Source organism: Podarcis cretensis, assembly GCF_951804945.1.
Source record: "Podarcis cretensis genome assembly, chromosome: 8".
NCBI lineage: Eukaryota > Metazoa > Chordata > Lepidosauria > Squamata > Lacertidae > Podarcis > Podarcis cretensis.
In genome coordinates, this window is record NC_137177.1 from 22,483,540 (window position 1) to 22,502,383 (window position 18,844).

At 43.0% G+C, this 18,844-nt stretch overlaps 1 protein-coding gene and 1 long non-coding RNA gene across 6 annotated transcripts in view; both read right to left on the reverse strand.

The window, feature by feature from the left end:
- Window positions 1–18,844, reverse strand: part of LOC307221807 — a 232,419-nt gene that overhangs the window by 78,683 nt on the left and 134,892 nt on the right. The window lies entirely within an intron of this gene.
- SCMH1 (Scm polycomb group protein homolog 1) overlaps window positions 1–18,844 on the reverse strand; it is a 44,357-nt gene that overhangs the window by 14,085 nt on the left and 11,428 nt on the right. For 3 of the 5 annotated variants that reach the window (XM_079986026.1, XM_079986025.1, XM_079986029.1), the window contains 5 exons: window positions 16,572–16,640; window positions 12,823–12,893; window positions 10,905–11,139; window positions 9,753–9,841; window positions 8,250–8,493 (listed from right to left, as the gene is read on the reverse strand). In XM_079986026.1, coding sequence (XP_079842152.1) covers window positions 8,250–8,493; window positions 9,753–9,841; window positions 10,905–11,139; window positions 12,823–12,893; window positions 16,572–16,640 — 708 coding nt within the window. The remainder of the gene's footprint in view (window positions 1–8,249; window positions 8,494–9,752; window positions 9,842–10,904; window positions 11,140–12,822; window positions 12,894–16,571; window positions 16,641–18,844) is intronic. The other 2 variants (XM_079986028.1, XM_079986027.1) reach the window with 1 other exon arrangement.

Genomic DNA, 18,844 nt, shown 5'->3' on the forward strand with positions numbered 1-18,844 from the left:
GCTGGAAAAGGTTCACAAAAGAGCTATCAAAATCATCATGGGGCTGGAGCAATTTCCCTGTGAGGAAAATTCACAACATTAGGGGGTTTTTAGTTTTCAAAAAAGGAAAGGCAAGGGAAGACATGACAGAGGTGTGCAAAGTTATGGTGGCAAATGTGGATGGGGACTATTCTACTCCCCCAAATACTATAACTTGGGGCTAATTAATGAAGCTGAATGCTGGAAGATCAGAACTGTACTTCTTCACACAGTGTGCAATTAAAGCTTTGGAATTCGCTCCCACAACATGCAAAGATGACTACCAAATTGGATGGCTTTAAAACAGCACTAGACAAATTCATGGAGGACAGGGCGACCTATGCTCACTAGCCATAACATCTATTTTGGAGGTAGCATGCTGTTGCAGGCAATATGGCTCTGAATATCAGTTGCTGGAAATCACAAGCAGCAAGAGTGCTTTTGCATTCACATCTGCTTGCACATTTCCCAAGGCATCAATTTGGCCGCCATGAGAACAAAATGCATGTCTAGATAGGTCTCTGGCCTGATCCAATAGGTCTCTTCTTATGTTAGCACCCCCCTAACCCTGAGACAGGATCATTTGTGAAGCATACTTTAGGGATAAGAGACTCTCATATAATCCTGTTTTATTAGCTGCATTTTGAGCAACCTTATCATAAAAAGGTAAAGGTAAAGGTACCCCTGCCCGTACGGGCCAGTCTTGACAGACTCTGGGGTTGTGCGCCCATCTCACTTAAGAGGCCAGGGGCCAGCGCTGTCCGGAGACACTTCCGGGTCACGTGGCCAGCGTGACATCGCTGCTCTGGCCAGAGCCAGAGCCAGAGCCGCACACGGAAACGCCGTTTACCTTCCCGCTGGTAAGCGGTCCCTATTTATCTACTTGCACCTGGAGGTGCTTTCGAACTGCTAGGTTGGCAGGCGCTGGGACCGAGCAGCGGGAGCGCACCCCGCCGCAGGGATTCGAACCGCCGACCTTTCGATCAGCAAGCCCTAGGCGCTGAGGCTTTAACCCACAGCGCCACCTGCGTCCCTAACCTTATCATATGCCTTTCCAATTATTCTCATGAGGTTTCTTTCTGCTTCTTTAAGGTTACAGCACTAAATGTTGGCTTCCTTTTACTGATTATTACAAGATCCTGCATTTTTATATCTCCTAACCTTTCTGCTGCTCAAAAAGAGGCAAGTTATGAAAAACCTGTTCCTCCCTCCAACATATAAGGGAATCATGGAAATTAGTGCTAAGTACGACAACCCCATCCTTTGCACTACCCAAGAATCTGGCTTGTTTATTGACAACACTTGTTTTGAAGTTAGCAGTGTTTCCAGATGCTTTGTAGTCAGTTCCAGAGCATAGAACCCCAAGTTTTGTAGTATGTGTGGCAGCCAAACCAACTACAGCATGAAGAACAGTCGGCTGGCCCAGGCAAGCTGCTTATCAGCAGAGGTGAGGTGCAAAGCACCTGCCCCCCGCCAGCACACCTGCAGTGAGGTTTAATATGGAGGGGTGGAGAGGTCCTTCACCCAGCAGTTTAGCAAGCTGCTGGGAGAGGTGCCTTTCCAACACAGGAGAAGGACAGAGGTGTCAGATCTCACTAATTCTCCTGGACCTCTAGTCTTTCCATACCACTGACCACAGCATACTTCTGGATAGGCTCTCGGGGTTGGGAGTTAAGAGGCATAGTGTGCCATGGGAACACTGATTTAAGTTTATGCCTGGGAACTACTTCTCAGCCTCAGGGTGTTTGTGGGGTTCTGCAGGTTCCATCTAGTCTCCAATGCTTTTTGATATCTATATGAAACCTTGGTCACCTGGGCATTTGAGGTGAGGTGCTATCAACATGTTGATGATATCTAGCTCTAATTCTGCCTTTGCTCACACGCATAGCGGGCTGGATGAGGGCCAAACAAAGGAGCTTGATCCAGGCAAGATGGTGGTTCTGCAGTTAGGTAAGTAGTTTGTTCAAAGAGATGGATAAAGTTTTCACTCCAGATCTGGCTCCTTGATCCAACTTTTGACACTGAAGGCCTGAGTAGCTTCTGTGCCAAGCAGTCCCCCCCCCTTTTTTTTAAGCTTAGGCTGGTTGCCTTTGCTGGACAGAGACTGCCTGGCCACAGTTTTTCATTGTCTATCTTGGACCACCTACTGTAATGCAATATATGTAGGGTTGACTTTAAAGAATGTTGGGCAGCTGACTGCAACCACTCATAAATCAAATGGCTACAGTCTGTTTCCAAACAAATTTAAAGTGCTGCTTCTTAGTCCTAAAACCCCAGACAGCTTAGGACCCAGGTACCTAAGTGGACACTTGCTTGTATACAAACCTTGTGTTCGTTTTAGAGACTCTGCTCCAGGTTTCCCTACCAGTCAAGATAAGGCAGGTAGCAACTAAAGAGCAGAGCCTGCTTTGTGGAAATCCACTGCAAGAGAAGCCACCCTGATGCCAACATCCTGTCAGTACCAGCTAAAGACATTTCTGTTCTCCCTTATTTTAAACTGTATTACTTTAAGCATGTTGTAATTTATTGTATTTTAATTTTTATTTCGTTTTGTAAACTACTGTGGAAGTTTCCCTGAAAGGCAGCATAAAAATATTTTAAACACACCCATACCCTCTGTCATTCTAACACTGTCCAAGGACTTAACTCTCTGAAGTAGTCAGTGGGTACAGTACAAAACAGTCTGACAACAGCTTGCCCACAAGGTTTGGAAAGCTGCCTGTTCACAGAATTCCCACTCGTATTCAGCTGCAAGCCAAATGCCTAGAAATGATATTCTCTTTCTAGGAAGGACTAAAGAACAACTTAACTCCCAACACTGAATCTTTTGCTCCCACGTAAGTCAGCCAGCCCCCAAGATTCTGCTTGAAAGAGGACACAAGCAATGAACACTAGAAATACAACTAAAAACAAATGTCAAAATCTGTTACCTTTCCGTCAGAGGCAATTCTACAGTGTCACTTCGACTTATTCACCTCCTAGTAGTCCAACTGAAGGCACGCTACCCTAAATGGAAGAGGTGGTGTAGACGCTTACAGGTCTTCTTACAGAGATCCCACTTTCCTTAATTTCTACCTGAAGCTGTTCTCCCTTCCAGGCAAATGAAGTAAAGCTTGCCAGGCCCTTAATCTGTACACAATTGTTTGGAAAAAATGGCTGACAAATACAAGAAGAATGTATGGTGCCACTTAACGTATCTCCATGGCAACTTAAAAACGATTAACTTTTGCTTGCCTGCTGAGCAGAGTAAAGTTGTGTTGAAAAGGCTGACTGCATTAATGGGAACAAAGGAAACTGGGGCAAGCGTCTGCAATTATGATCTCTGCTGTACCCACAGTAACATTCATCGCCCTTGGCACAGCAATGAAGGGAGTGCATCCTTTCTTAGGTCTCCTTTGCTTGGCAAGATCTTAGTGCGTTCCTGCCAGCTGGGATAGTGCCAAGGCAGAAACTCCACTCCTCTGCATTCCAGATCTCCTGATAAAGTGGAAGACTGCCTCTGGCTCACAGTCTGCCCAAGGACAGTTAACTCTTGCAGTCCTGCCACTCGGCTGCTGTATCCAAGAAACTTCCTCTCCATTATTGTAATGGTAATATTATTTATTTCCCAACTTTTCCTCAAATTGGGACTCAGCACGGCTTTCACAGATTAAAACAAGACAGATACAATAATAACCATTAGTGCTGTCCAGCTCCACTAGGGTTTAAGATTGTCATGTTAACTCCCAAAAGTAAAGCTTTATGATGTGGTCCAATGGTGTATATGGCAAATATTCAGAAACTCTGTGAATGTTACTCTTTACCCTTTTAATCTTTTAGGAGGTTAATGGTAAAAATGTCAGAAAACCTGACAACCACCACCACTTGCCTTAGGCGACTGTTTTAATTTCATCATTGTTTGCTTATAATCGCCCCCCCCATCCCCTATGTAAGACAAGACAGGCCTCTGTGCAAGACAGCACAGATGATCACATGCTACATCAGATTTCTTCTCTTTATCACTATTGTCCAATGCCATTTCTGTGAGCTGGAAACTTTCACCATGGGCAATTAAAAATGTACAAAGAAAGATGACTTGCGTGTAAAGAAAATATACTGATGCAGACAAAAACCTTGTGTAAAATATTGTAAATTTGGTGTAAGGGGTTTGGTGGGTGGGATTAGAATTCAGTGGCCACAGGCCAAAAATGATTAGAACTCCATGAGGCCCAGAGCTGCCAATGCAAGAGGGGTGTAAGGGGGCCATCAGCTGCCTTAATGGGCCACTTTGAAAGATGGGTATTGAGGTGTTGGGTTGACAGACTCCCTTCTTTCTGAAAATGACCACCCGACAAAACTAGCTACATATTAAGAGAGAAGGAGGATAACTGGGATCATTTTCTGAAGGGATCCAGTGGTTCTGAAGGGATCAAATGGTTTCAAATATTCTCCTAAATGTCAGAGAAGACTATGTTCTAAATATTTAGCAAGTGCCTTGCTATGTACCAATAAATGATATGCACCACTAGATGACAGAAGCAAGGATGAAACTACATGGACTTAGTAAAATCCTTTAGTCATTCTTCAGACTTTCTGATCAGAGGTTTCTAATACTTTCCAGAAATTTCAGAATTTTCTTAAATGGAGAACCTAGTAGTTATTATACATGCAAACACACAAGCACACACGATCAGGAACTAGGAACTAGGATCAGGAACTAGGATCACAAAGACTTACACATTGGCCCTGGACATAAAAGCCTCCACCTAGATGATACAGAAAGTTATCTACTTGCTTACTATATGACTCCATCTTCTTGATGTTTCCTTACCTGTTAATTATGCATTTTATATGACCTTTCACACAATGTAAAAGCCAATTCTAGAAATCTAGCCCATGTTTAGCATTCATTTCCATGTTAATTATTTCCGGGGGGGGGGGGGGGGGGGAATCTGCTTGCAATCTTGGCAACCTGGAAAATCACGGGAGTTTGGAGTTGTACGATTCCTGCAGTTTTTAGAGATCATGCCCCACTGCTCATGTAATGAAATTTTGGCAGGTATTTTGGCATACTACATGATGAATCATAGGGGAACAGAAGCACATATGCACAGAAAGAGTGGGAGAGTGGCGATATTAGTTGTGACAACCACAGATACTGGTGTGAATGAAATATAGCATGACATGGTGGCATGTTGATCACAGCCAAAGTTCCATAATGCAACAGGTAATGCAGTATAAAAGGAACACCAGGAACCAGAACAGAAGCACTAGCATTATAATCAGTAAAACTAACGTAATAAATCCCACACCTGAATGCAGCCTATGTATCTGAAGTTGGTGGCTCCCGTGAGCGGAAGATGGACAGGTGGATACTCTGCTCCCTCTAGTGCTAAAGAAGCAAAAATACTCGAGGTTTTTTTTTACACCTAAGTCAAATTATTGGGATGGGCTGAGAACATAAATAGTTAAATTAAGTTCACATCTCTAGAACTCCAGAACCCATGAGAACCCATGCTTTCTAGCCATTATATTTTTAATATCTTAGCTACTGGAATATTAGCTCTTAAAGCAATAGCTGAAGCTTTGAGAGGAGTCATATGTGGATTTGAGGTAGCCCTAGCATATAGGAAATAAGAACATAATAAGAATCTGCTGGATCAGGCCAATGGCTCATCTAGTCCAGTTTCCTTTTCTCACAGTGGCCAACAAGATGCCTTTGGAAAGCAGGACCTGAGCCCCAGAGCACTCTCCCCTCCTGCTGTTTCCACCAGCTTGCATTCGCAAGCATACTGCCTCTGACTGGAGTAGCCACTGGTAGTATGCTGGGTTCCATGATCCAGAAACTGACATGGTCTGGGAAAGGATGTAGAAGTGGAGAACCACCAGCCCGTGGGTCTAATAAGGCCCATCAGGCCTTCCCATTTGGTGTGCAAGGCCATTTTGGCCAAACTACACCCACGTGCCCTACACCCAATGTCATGCAACTTCTGGTATGGGACACATATAGTCAAAAGGGGTTTGCAGCCACCTTCAAAACCTTGTGTGAAGGACTTTGCAAGCCCCCGCAATCAACTGATAGGTTTTGCAGACTGCTTAGCAAGGGGCTTCAGGAGATCTGACAATCTGCTGATCATCAGGTCTAGTGACACGCCATGCAATGGCTCTGCCATGTGGTCTTTAATTGTCAGGTCTTGTGGAGTCCATTGCAAAGCACTCTGCAAGGACTCTGCAAGATCTGACAAACAATCAAGTGTTCTTGTGGAACACTTTGCAGGCTGCAAATTTTCCCAAAGGGTTGGCCCACCAGCCATGTCTGACCCACCACCCAGATTCAGTTCCCCATCTCTGGAGCAGATATTCCCTTAGAAACCCAGAATATAAATCAAGAGGGGCGGGGGGGACAGTAACAAAGCAACATTGAGCACACCTTTCAACTGATACCAGATGTATTTTCACAATTAAAACAGAGCTCATTGATATACAAAGAGCTGCATTTTTCTTGAAGCACTGCCCAGTTTGGAAGAGAAGAGACACCCCTGAACTTCTGGTTCAGAAGAGTTGACAAGCACAAGTAACTGTAGGGGCAATTCCTATGTTGGCATTCTCTAGTCTGAACAGTTAATGGGATTATTAGGGTTGGTAAAGACAGCATAGAACAAGAAGATAGTTATGCATGGTCCTGTGCAATCCTTTTTTGGGCATGCTTCCAGCCAGGATTCCACAAATCGCTAGGAAAGAATGCTTCAGGCCCTCTGCCATCACTCACCTACCTTGTCAGGGAATCAACAGCACACAGATCCTCTCCCCCAAGTTATCTGAAATTGCAGATAACCCAAGCTTCAGCTTTCTCTGAAGCTCATTTGACCAGCCTTCCCCCATGTTTGCCCAAGGACTTGGAGGACAGGAGGGAGATATCTGCACTACTTCTGCCTACTCCAAAGTGCAGTGTAATAATAATAATAATAATAATAATAATAATAATAATAATAATTTTTTATTTATACCCCGCCCTCCCCAGCCAAGGTCGGGCTCAGAGCGGCTTACAAGCAATAATAAAAACAAGATAAATGATTACAAACTTAAAAACAAAAATAAAATACAACATTAAAATAATGGAACATTAACATATTAAAATGTAGCCTCATCGCAGGAGGAGAAGGAAAAGAAAAAAAAAAAGAGAGGGAGGGAGGGAATCAAATTGGCTCCAAGCCAAAGGCCAGGCGGAACAACTCTGTCTTACAGGTCCTGCGGAAAGAAATCAGATCCTGCAGGGCCCTGGTCTCATGAGGCAAAGCGTTCCACCAGGCCGGAGCCAGAGTTGAAAAGGCCCTGGCTCTGGTCGAAGCCAATCTAACTTCCTTAGGGCCCGGGACCACTAGGGTGTTGTTATTTATGGACCTTGAGGCTCTCCGTGGGGCATACCAGGAGAGGCGGTCCCGTAGGTACGAGGGTCCTAGGCCGTGAAGGGCTTTAAAGGTCAAAAGCAGCACCTTAAATCTGACCCTGTACTCCACCGGGAGCCAGTGCAGGAATATGCTCCCATGGCAGAGACCCTGTGAGGAGCCTCGCTGCAGCATTCTGCACCCGCTGGAGTTTCTGGGACAGCTTCAAGGGCAGCCCCGCGTAGAGCGAATTACAGTAGTCAAGCCTGGAGATGACCGTCGCATGAATCACTGTGGCCAAGTCAGGGCGGGAAAGGTAAGGGACATGCAAGACACATGCACTCATGCACTCTGCCAATGTTCTCTGCATGTTTTAAGAGGATGCAGGGAATAGGCTAATAACTACCACAAACAATGGCTGATTGAGCCAAGCCAAGATTTACAAACTATTGCTTCAAAAGTTCACTGCAGTAATGTACAATCAATATTATGGGAAGCTGCTGTGAGGAGCCAGCCTTAATGAGAAGGATCTATGGAGAATATAAGCTGCAACATGCTTAAAGAGAGAGAAAGCACAGAGACATGGCAAAATATTTTTGTGCATGACATAGCTTCCACCACAACCATGACTATACTGGGAAGATTTCAAAGCATCCCATTTGATAAACGTCCACAGAATCCAATACCGCAACAGAGAGTGCAAAAGACAACACGAACAAAGTATTAGCTCACTTTTAAAAAACTATGTTAAACCAAAATACATAACCCTCCATCAAAGATATGAGCACAATGATATGTTGCCAGTCCATAGCCAACTATTACCCATTTCAGGGGTGAAATGTAGTAATGCTTTGATAGGACTCTTACCTTTCGTTCCAGGGGGCTGCAAGTTGTCACCGGTCAGTGAACACCAACCAACTGGAAAGATGTCGCGAGAATCGTAACGGCACCAGTAATCAAAGGCTCCCCTCCAGCCATCAAAAGTGATGAGGACCTCAGAACCCCGCACCTCACCAATGGTGGCAGGGCAGATGAAATGTGGGTTTTTCCTATCTACAGCCTCCAGTTTCATCCCCATCTTAAAGAAATTCTGGGATGGAGATGGTGGCTCCTAGGAGGGGGAAGGTACAAGAAAAAGGATCAGATGCAACTCTATTAATACGCATATGTGTGCATGAACACACACAGCTTACTTTACAGACCTATTCTGCTGACTTAGAAGTGCACCCATTAGCCCTTGTTTCCCAGCAGCTGCTGCACAAGGAATCAGATAAAGGCTACTGGTGGGCTAATTTATAGAACTTAATTGCATCACAGGCCAAGTTCAGATACAATGTTGAACTTTGGCTTATTTTTCTTAAACCTGGTTAAATTCTATGTTCAGACAACAGTACCTTCATTCATTTTCTACTGTCAATTTAGCTTCTCAAATTGGGAGCTTAATCCAGGAAGTTGCTAACTGCAGTTCATACACTTGTCTTTCCTAAGTCCAAGCCAAGTTACCCTGATGAAGGGTTGGTTAAGAATAAAAAAGAAGGGCTGTATGGAACACTACTGGGGGAGGGAAAGCACATAGTGCAATGCAGTAGCAGGAGTAGCACTCTGTGCATCACACATTAACCTGGTTCACTGGAACCTGAGGTCCTCCAGATATTGCTGTACTACAACTCCTAACATCCCTGACCACTGGTCATGCTAGCTGGGAAAGATATGGGATCCCCAATAACTTCTAGAATGCAACGTATTTACCACTCCTGCGTTACAGTAACCGGGGAAAGATTACACCCAGTATAAAAACAACTAGAGTTCAATGTTATGTCTAAATGGGGACATTGAGAGTTCTGGCCCCCTACACCATCCTGTCAAACCTTGGTCCTCTGGCATACCTTGTGATGCCCTGCTGCCAACCTTTTGCTGAATTATTTTCTCCCTTTTACTCTCCACAAATATAATTTTCAATCTTGCTGTTTCACATCCCTACTTTCCATCTGTGCTCATGTTCATATTGCTCTTATCCCATCTTGCTCCTGCCCCAAATCTGATCCCCCTTTGCCTTCTGACTAGACCCAATCCTTCTGTGACTTACTTCTTTGGCCAACATACCTCCCTCCCCCACCTGTTAAGTTATTAAGTGTGCCATTCATGACACCACCACATCAAACTTAGGGACTTCATACAAACATTCACTTCTATTCTTTCAGAAACTTAAGAGTCTTGCTATCTATATTGTCTGAACAGAAGTACTGTTAATGAGGAGGAGTGGAACAAAGCCTCAACCCCCACTCCTTCCAGGCAAATGGAGAACCAAACTCACAAGCACATCAAAGCTAGCTACATTGTCTTCAGAACAGGGAACGATGATGGCTATACCTTGTGGAAAATCCTAACAGGCGCCATTTCTGCTCCATTCAGAGTCTTCAGGAGAAACATGGGCCAAGAAGAAGCATTCAGTCGAAACCCTGCAACAAACAGAGGTGGAGGCCATAAAAAGCGTAGTAGCAGCTTTCAGTTCTTCCATCATGAAGGTACCTTGATGTCTTCATCATAACATTTAGCAAATGTACTGAAAATCAAGGAATATTTCTCTTGAGAGAGTCTAAGGAAGCTTAGTTTGCACCATACTATTGGTTGGACTTTTTGTTGATGCAACTACTTGAGTATACCAAGATTTTCTAACAGGTAACATAAGCAAAACTTGGAAATAAATGCAATAGTATTTTAAAAATGTAAACTGGTGTTTTATAGTGGGCTTAATCATGACATCACAGCTAACACAACCCTCTTATTGTAATCCATTGTGGACCCATTCTGCTGGGAAATTAGAACTTTCCTGAAAACTTCAGCTGCTGTCACTTTTGACAGTGAACTACAGTAAAGCAAGTGATCTGCCCTGTACAGCCTCAGGCACACTTGTACAGAAGAGTGTATTACGGGTCCTCCTGCACATTTAAATCTGCTCTTAATTCAGAGATGCAGAGCCACTAGCATGGCTACCTGTGGTCAGTAACAAGTGCTAGGGCAGGGGTGAGCAAACTTTTTCAGCAGGGGGCCGGTCCACTGTCCCTCAGACCTTGGGGGGGGGGCTAGACTATATTTTTTGGGGGGAAATGAACGAATTCTTATGCCCCGCAAATAACCCAGAGATGCATTTTAAATAAAAGCACACATTCTACTCATGTAAAAACACCAGGCAGGCCCAGAGATGCATTTTAAATAAAAGGACACAAACACGCTGATTCCCGGACCGTCCGTGGGCCAGATTTAGAAGGTGATTGGGCCGGATCCGGCCCCCAGGCCTTAGTTTGTCTACCCATGGCCTAGAGGAAACCAGGCAGGGAAGAAACATGAGTGGAGCACACAGTAGATACCTGTAAGTAAGCCTCCCTTCTCCAGAGCACTTCATATATTCAGATGTCATATCACTGTTTACTGCAATTCCAAAGCTCTTTTGATCACTTGGAATCTAGAAGACATGATTATAGCATAAATGTAGCCCTTGGGGCAAACAAGGTTTCAACTCACCTAAAGGAGGCTGCAACATCCCTCCATTCTTTTCACAGTTGCCAATAGGCTGGATTTCTGCAGAATCCACCAGACGCCAGAAGTCATTCTTATTATCACTGCCATCCAGGCGCAATCGGAGGCGGGCACCTGTCAATCCCACCACAGTAGCAATACAAGTGGAAGTGGTGTTCCTGGGGTCCTGGGCTTCTAGCTTCATGCTGATCTTGAACTCATTGGAAGGTGGGGTGTACGACTGAGGAGAACAAGGCTTTCAGCGTGACTTGAGTGATACATTTTTTCTTCCCTCCCAAACCTCCTCCTTATTCCCTGAATTGTTCCCAGCACCTGAATGCCAAGAGCATATTAGAACTGGATGTCACAGTAGGCAATGAAAGAGAAACAAGGGTAAGGAACAAGTGAAAGAAATTCAGTCATCAACATGGTAAAAATTCTCCTCCAAAATGTTCACTTACAGCCACTAAACCCCAAAATTCTCTTCTTTTCCCATTATTTTTGCTTTTGAAATAAAACACCGCTGTCTTTCCATTCAAGAGAAATGGAAAGCCTTCTCTGTGGCAGCACCTATATTTCAGAATTAACATTAGGCAGGCACCTTTGCCATACAGTTCAAGATGCCTGCTAAAACCCTTTTTAGTTAAACAAGTCTATCCACTTATAATTTAATATTTTCTATTAAAATTTTGTTGATTTTATCTGTGGATTGTTGATAATTGTTTTATATTGTTTTATGTACAGTACATTGCTTAGAGAACCTTTTGATTAAGAAGTTTATGTCTATTAAAAAATCTAAATGAGCTCAAGCCAACCTGTCATGCTTTGTTAATGGTCCTTAACCCTGAGCTTGCACATCACAGCACTATGCTTATCTCTTTGATCAGGCACTCTTGGGTTCATTGGACGCTGACTTTTCTGAGTCCATCTAGCCCACTATTGCTTACTTAGACTGGCAGCAGCTTTTCATCTTGCACCTGACAAAGTGGGCTTCAGTCCACAAAATCTTATGCCATAATAAAATTTGTTGGCTCTTAAGGTGCCAAAAGGTTCTTTGGTTGCCTTGGTAGTTTTTTGGGCTATCAAGATCTAGAAGGGGCAGACGGGAAAAGCTCCCCCTGAAATTTTCAAGGAGGGGGCTGGGTCCCATCAGTATTTTGCATCACTTACGCAAGCTGTGCGGTGTGCGCACACAGCACATCAGCACCTCACACACTAGTGATGTCAGCACGTCGCCAGCCCCCTAAATCGTGCAGGCAAGCTGATGCATCTGGCTATCAGACAGAGTTTTCAAATTATCTCCAAATTAATCCAATTTAATTGCACATGTCAAGGATCAAACCTGGGATAGTCTGCATTCAACAATACTTAAAACTTGGCTTGGGGTCCTATTGTACTCTTGGACCTCCATTTCCTACTGACCCAATTTGCTAGCAAATCAAACCCAGGCACTATGCTACCTTCAAAATTCACATATTTTTGTCTAGGCTTCACCTATAAGGCAGCCACTTTCATTAGAAAGCATTTTAAAATTGTAGCCAAAGATGATGCCCAAACAATCATCTCATAACTCAAGGAACTACAACAAACGTTTATTTTAACTTTAGACCTAAAGGAAACTAATGTCAGCACATGCAATGATCCAGATACATACATAGTCCAAGCAGGGAGAAATCTAATGTTCCTGTTCAAACCTACCTGTGAACAAAGGTTCCTGAGCTATTTCTCCAACCTTAAAGGTCATGTGACTGCACCTTTATTTAAAAAGCTCTGTTATGTTATATATTTTACAACCGGGTACCTGCATCGGTTGCTCTTCCCCCACAAAGAGAAGGTACAGGAGTTTATTCCACACTTGTCCATGAGCTGTCTAGAAGCTGACCCCTTCATCCCAACTCTTTTACAACATGGAATGCTCCATTACCTGCTTGAAGCAATGGGCAGGAGCAGGGATGGAGCATGTCTCTTTCAAGTATCTATCCCAGGCAAAGTGACCTGTGTAAAGGAGAAGAAAAAAAAAGACTGCAATGGAACTTTTGAGAATAATTCTGGAAAATGACCAGTCTTTATAAGAACTTTAATGAAATACCTATAAATGTATTAGCTATTAGGCAGAGGAGCTGATCAAAATGAATTGCACAATGATAACAATTTCAAGTTCAAAAGATCACAATGAATTGTTTGGGCTGAGAGTACAGAATTACCAATTGCGGTATAGAAACTTAAATTAAGTCTAAAGTCAACCACAAAAGCTTTGTACCTGAATCCTAGTCTATGTATCTATTCATGTATTGCACGTATCTTCAAGCTTTTCAGACCCAGGACGCACTTTTAACTCAAACAAGCATCTTTTACCATATATTTGGCACTCCTGTTGTGACCTAGCTTGGATCAGGACACAACCCACTAGTGGGTTTCAATCCCCCAATTGAAGACCAGGGATATAACTGCAGTTATATCTTGCTCCATCTCCCACAGGCACACACAGCAGCTGACATACAGTATGGTTCATTTGCTTCAGTTGTAGAACTGCATGCAGCACTTTTACATTATTCTCTCAACATTCTTAAGGTTTTCTCCATGCCTTAAGAAGCCAAAGAGACCTCAAGATGACTCATACACTTAGTAGCTGACAAAGTCCAAGCTGGAGAGGGCACAGCGACATGTTATAAGGAACAGGAAACTCCAGTCCAAAATAGCAGCCACAGTCAAATTCCTTCCCTTTTCCACTTTTTAATGTGAAGTCCAAATTGTTCATAACTTACTCAGGGCCCTGACATCATTCAAACAACCTCCATATATCATTGGCTGCTGCAGCCAGTGTCAAGGAAATGAATGCCACGCAGATGTCAGAACAGTGAACACAGCAACTAGATGTTAAGGATTGAGAGGGAGGGAACTTAACACACACAACTAGCTGCTAGTTTGAGCAGCACCTCTCTAAAGTCTTCCCTTTTTATTGCCCAATACAGTGAAAACAGAGGTCTTCTTGGTTATTCAGATGTAACAGAACAAATATAGTACAGAGTCGTAGGGGGATCCTTTCTTTTTTATTTTAAATGCTAGGATTCTTACATGCAATCCTAAGCATGTTTTGTAAAAAATGAAGTCTACCAATTTAGGGCCCTATCTTTCAAGAGAAAATATTCAAGATTGCAGCCTTTATCTGTATGTCTTACACAGTAACTGGCCTGCAAGTGGCATAATAGCTTTTTAAACTGCTTGCACATGCCACACTACTGTAGACAGATTATGCCCACATTTCACCTGCCAGCAATTCCTAGGTAAAGAAACCAAAGAAACTAATCCCTTTTACTTTTTTACATTTAGTAATGGCCCATCTCTGGCATGGAGCACCACAGTACAACTAGAACATGTCTTTACAATGCAGAAAACCTGTTTTAGCCCACTAAACAATTAGCAGAATGCTATTTTGTTTCATGTGATAGCCTCATGGTATTTTGATAAACTGTCCATCTTATTTTGTATAAGTCCCCTTTTTCCTGAGGACTTGTCCACACAGAGCCACATGGAGGGTGGCATACTATGAGATGAGAGCAAAGTTAATTTAATGGAAGAAACCAATTGTACATTAATGTTACAGTGACTTGCTATGCAGAACAGCCGATACACAGGAAAGGAAGCTACTTTATAACAGGTCAGACCACTTGTCTATCTATATCAGGGGTAGTCAACCTTTTTTTACCTACCGCCCACTAATGCATCTTTCTTTATGGTAAAATTTCCTTACCGCCCACCAGTGCTCAATGGAAGGAGGATTTAGTTTGTACTGTAGAACCCCCCTAGTGCCCACCTGAAATCCTGAAACGCCCACTAGTGGGCGGTAGGGACCTGGTTGACAACCCCTGATCTATATAGTCCAGTATTGTCTACTCTGCCTGGCAACAGTTCTCTGGGATCTCAGGCAGAGGTCTTTCAAATCACCTGCTAACCAACTAATTTGATTTTTAAAAAGTCAAGGGCTTTCTTCCCCACTCAGTGATAATGGGTTTGCATTTGCTAAACCTTACTCTGTTATTCACTGATCCAAGAGTGTCCCAGGTTGGCATTAACTGTGAGTTGTTAGCCAAAAGGATTGCCTGTACAAGATAAGCTAGTGATTTCCCTCCATTTCTTCCTTCAACTTCATTTTCTGCCTTATTTATCACCCTTCTTATCTCAAGAGATTGTAAGACTGCAGGCAGAGGATGACTCATGCTTTTAATTTTTGGAAAGCACCTAGGTTTGAGGCAATTTATAACTCATATTATAACTCATTCAGGCAAACTAGATTTTCACCAGGCAATAACAATCCCCTCTGTTGATAATTACCAGAGAAATAAAGGAACAAAATACTAATTCTTTATCATGGCAGTTGGATGGTACACTGGCAAAGCCAATTAGGAAAATTGGCATGGCTGGTGCAGCCATTTTAACTTGCTAATCATGTGGTCTCTAGGCCTGTTCACCTGATTTTGTTGGTGCTTTTATTCCTGTCAATTGATGTTTTTTGCTGCTGCCTTTATTTCCTCAGAAGCCACACATTCTACACAAGCTGTAGGCCATATCATGCTCTTGCATGGGATTGAAAGACTGTGAATCCTCATAGGAGTTTGAACACAGAAACACTGAAGTGTAACTCATTAAGTTTAATCGCATTTATACAGAAAGGCAGCATGCATGCAGAGGTACAGTGGTAGCAGAAACACACCACAGTGATTATACTGAAAAAGGTCCCACCATGACAGAACTACTGCCTTTGGACAAAGCAGAGTGAAGCCACGATAACCAGCAAATTAATTAGGAGCTCTTTGACTTGTCTGTGTCTTCAAAGTTAGCCACAAGTTAGCCTTTTGTCACTGAGGGATTCCGCTGCTGATATTCACTGAAATCTAGGTTTTGAACTGTGTGTGTTTCAATGCCTTGGATGCCAGACATTGAGGATGATCTTGGACAGCAAGATTCCATGTTGTTGTGGAGCAACCAAAGAAAATCCCTCTTTAGGCTGGTTCACATATGCCATGTTCCACATGATAACTGCAACATCAAATGGAGACCTCCACATGTGAACAAGCTATCCTAAATCCATCGTCTCAAATATTTTGTATCACTTCAGACACACTGCTTCTTGATGGAGTTACTCTGTATGTTCAGTTCCAAGTCAACCAGAGACATACATGTATGCGTGAACCAGTCTTATGTACCTGTGCTGCATGGATGCATTTTCACAAACTATTTGCAGAGAAGGGCTCCACTGCAATTACAGCATAATCAGGTATGCTAATAAAGAAGATGCAAACAGATCTAGAATTATCAAATAGAAGCAGCTGCTCTGTGCAAAGCTCTTTAGGACTAAAAAGCTGATATCCCTCCTTCAACTTGGATTGATTTAGGAGTAACAGCTCACTGGCTGGGTATTTGCTCTGACTGAATCCTTGGCATCTCTATTTAAAAGATTTCGGGAAAATGGATTAGGGAAGAGCGCTGCCTGAGACCTTGAGGCAAGAAAGACCAATGATCTGACTCAATATATGACAGCTTCACATGTTGACATGGCCCATTAAAAGTTTATATTACCTTCTCTATATTCCTTCTCTTTTGTGATCAGCAGAAAACTCACTAGCTGCTCTTCTAACAAAGGGGAACAGAAAAGAATGTGGATCTGATTCATACCTTGGTACTGAGATGGAGGTTCTGACAGGCGCCCATACTTGTGCTTTTTGCCATCTTTCCAGTCTATTGCTAAGACCAAAGAGAGAGAATAACCTAACGAAGAGCTTTTCCTTCATCAGCAAGAAACTATGCTCCATGTTGCCTACTGTTTCTTGGTCAACCGCAAGCAGATTTACCCTTCAATGTATAAGTGTCACTGTTTGGACCAAAATTCCCTTCAAACTAATTATGCTAGAAGTAAAATGAAACCAACTGCATGCTAACATATAATGAGATGTTTAAAATATTGAGTTTCAGAGGCCAACCTCAAATTAGGAGATCTGCCCTTTTCCACAAAGGTCACAACCGTCAGTGGGAAAATTTATTTTCCTTAGTTTCTGCTTATTTGTCTGATCCCTGCCAGCCGCAAAACACAGCAAAGACACTGCTGAGAACTGAAGAAAAAGCTCCATGCCCATGTCTAAATGGCCAAGTCAATATCCTTCTGATGTGACAGGATGCAAGCTGATGAAAACAGGATGCCACTTTGCTGTATCTAGTTTGTAACCCTACAGTCCTCCTCCCTGTGCAGCCTCTGGTAATTCACACAGAAATAGGAGAGTGGTGTGTCAGGGGGTGGGGAGAGAACAGAATTAAGAGACTTAAGTAATTTATCATGGGGGACAACAACAAAATCACAAGTGAGGCCCTGATCAATCAATATAGCCAACACAAACTTCTGAGCACTTGATGAAGATGCTGAAACATTAACAGAAGTTTCACTGCGAGCCAAATAGCAAACTGGATTGCCAGGAGAGTTGTGGAAACTGACTGTCATCTGGAAACATGAAAAAGTGCTTGAAATGCTAGTAATGGTGTTGCAAAATCAGGGGGAATGTGGGGGGGGGGGATAAAATTGAAAAAACAGCTTCTATTTCAACTGTTTTCCTTATAAACAGTTGAGACACCTTAAAGACTACCACATTTATTATGATTTATCACATATCCTCCAACCTTGTTAATACAAAATATACAGCACACATTAGTGAATAGCACTATCAAGTTATTTTCATTCCCCGCTTTTATCTGAGCCTGAGGGCCACATTCTTTCATGGGCAACCTTCTGAGTGCCACATACCAGTGGTGTTTGGGGTCAGATGCAATAATGAGCAGAGCAATGGATGGGACTTTTAGGGTTACATTCCAGCCATACAAAAGTCAGAGATTTCTACACAAATACACACCCCTCCATCCTTCTTCCAGGCAAGCAAGAGGAGTTATCACAATTCAAGGACATATTCCAACCAGCAAAGGCATTCAAGGAGTGTGTGACGTGTGGGAGGGTGTGAGGCCTGGGAAAAGTCCCAAGGGCCAAACAGAGAAACTGCAATGGGCCCCTGGGTTAAGGTTCCCCACTCTTGCACTAAGCAGTAAAAGAGGGCCAAAGTGGAAGCAATATTTGTCATATGATATTCCCTTGTGAAGCTGATTTTTCTTCAACAAGTAGTGGGGGGCAGGGGCGACCAGGGGGGACAAACCCCACCAGGTCTGCTATTGGCACCAATGGATGTTTTCCTCCCACTATGAACAGCAGGTATAGTGGGGAAGGCAATTACTATCAGCACCATGTCAGGGACAATACCTTAGCCCATCTTCCCATGCCATGTTCCCAAACCAGCTCACTCTCTAACCACACTACCTTTTTTTTTAAAGAAATAAAGGTCAACCTGGGAGACCAGGGTTCGAATCCCCACTCAGCCATGAAGCTCACTGGGTGACCTTGGGCTAGTCACTATCTCTTAGCCTAACCTACCTCACAGAGTTGTTGTGAGGATGAAATGGGGTGCAGGAGAACTATGTACATCACCTTGAGATCTTTGGAAGATAAATAAACTGCATAATGGCAAACAACATTTGTTTTGGCCCAAAGGGTTGTGGGGAGAAGTTCCTTTTCTAAAGTAACAAGAAATAATTCAAAAGTGATTCTGATACTTATATGGTAGAAATGTAAGTTGTGGGGCCAGGGGCCATAATTATTAAAAATGAATATTAATAAATATTTACATAAACATGCCTTAATGATGCTTGTTGTTCCATCTCCTCACTCCTAAGTCAATAGGACTTACTTCAGAGTAAACACAAATAGGATTGCTAAACACTCTCTAGGATTCCTTAGAGAGTGGAATCTAATTTTTCATCAATTTTTTATATAGACAAAGCTTTGTTAGGGTCCAATAGATGAAAAAAAGGAGAAAAACAGGGAGCTAAAGACACACAGGAAGTGCACGACAGCT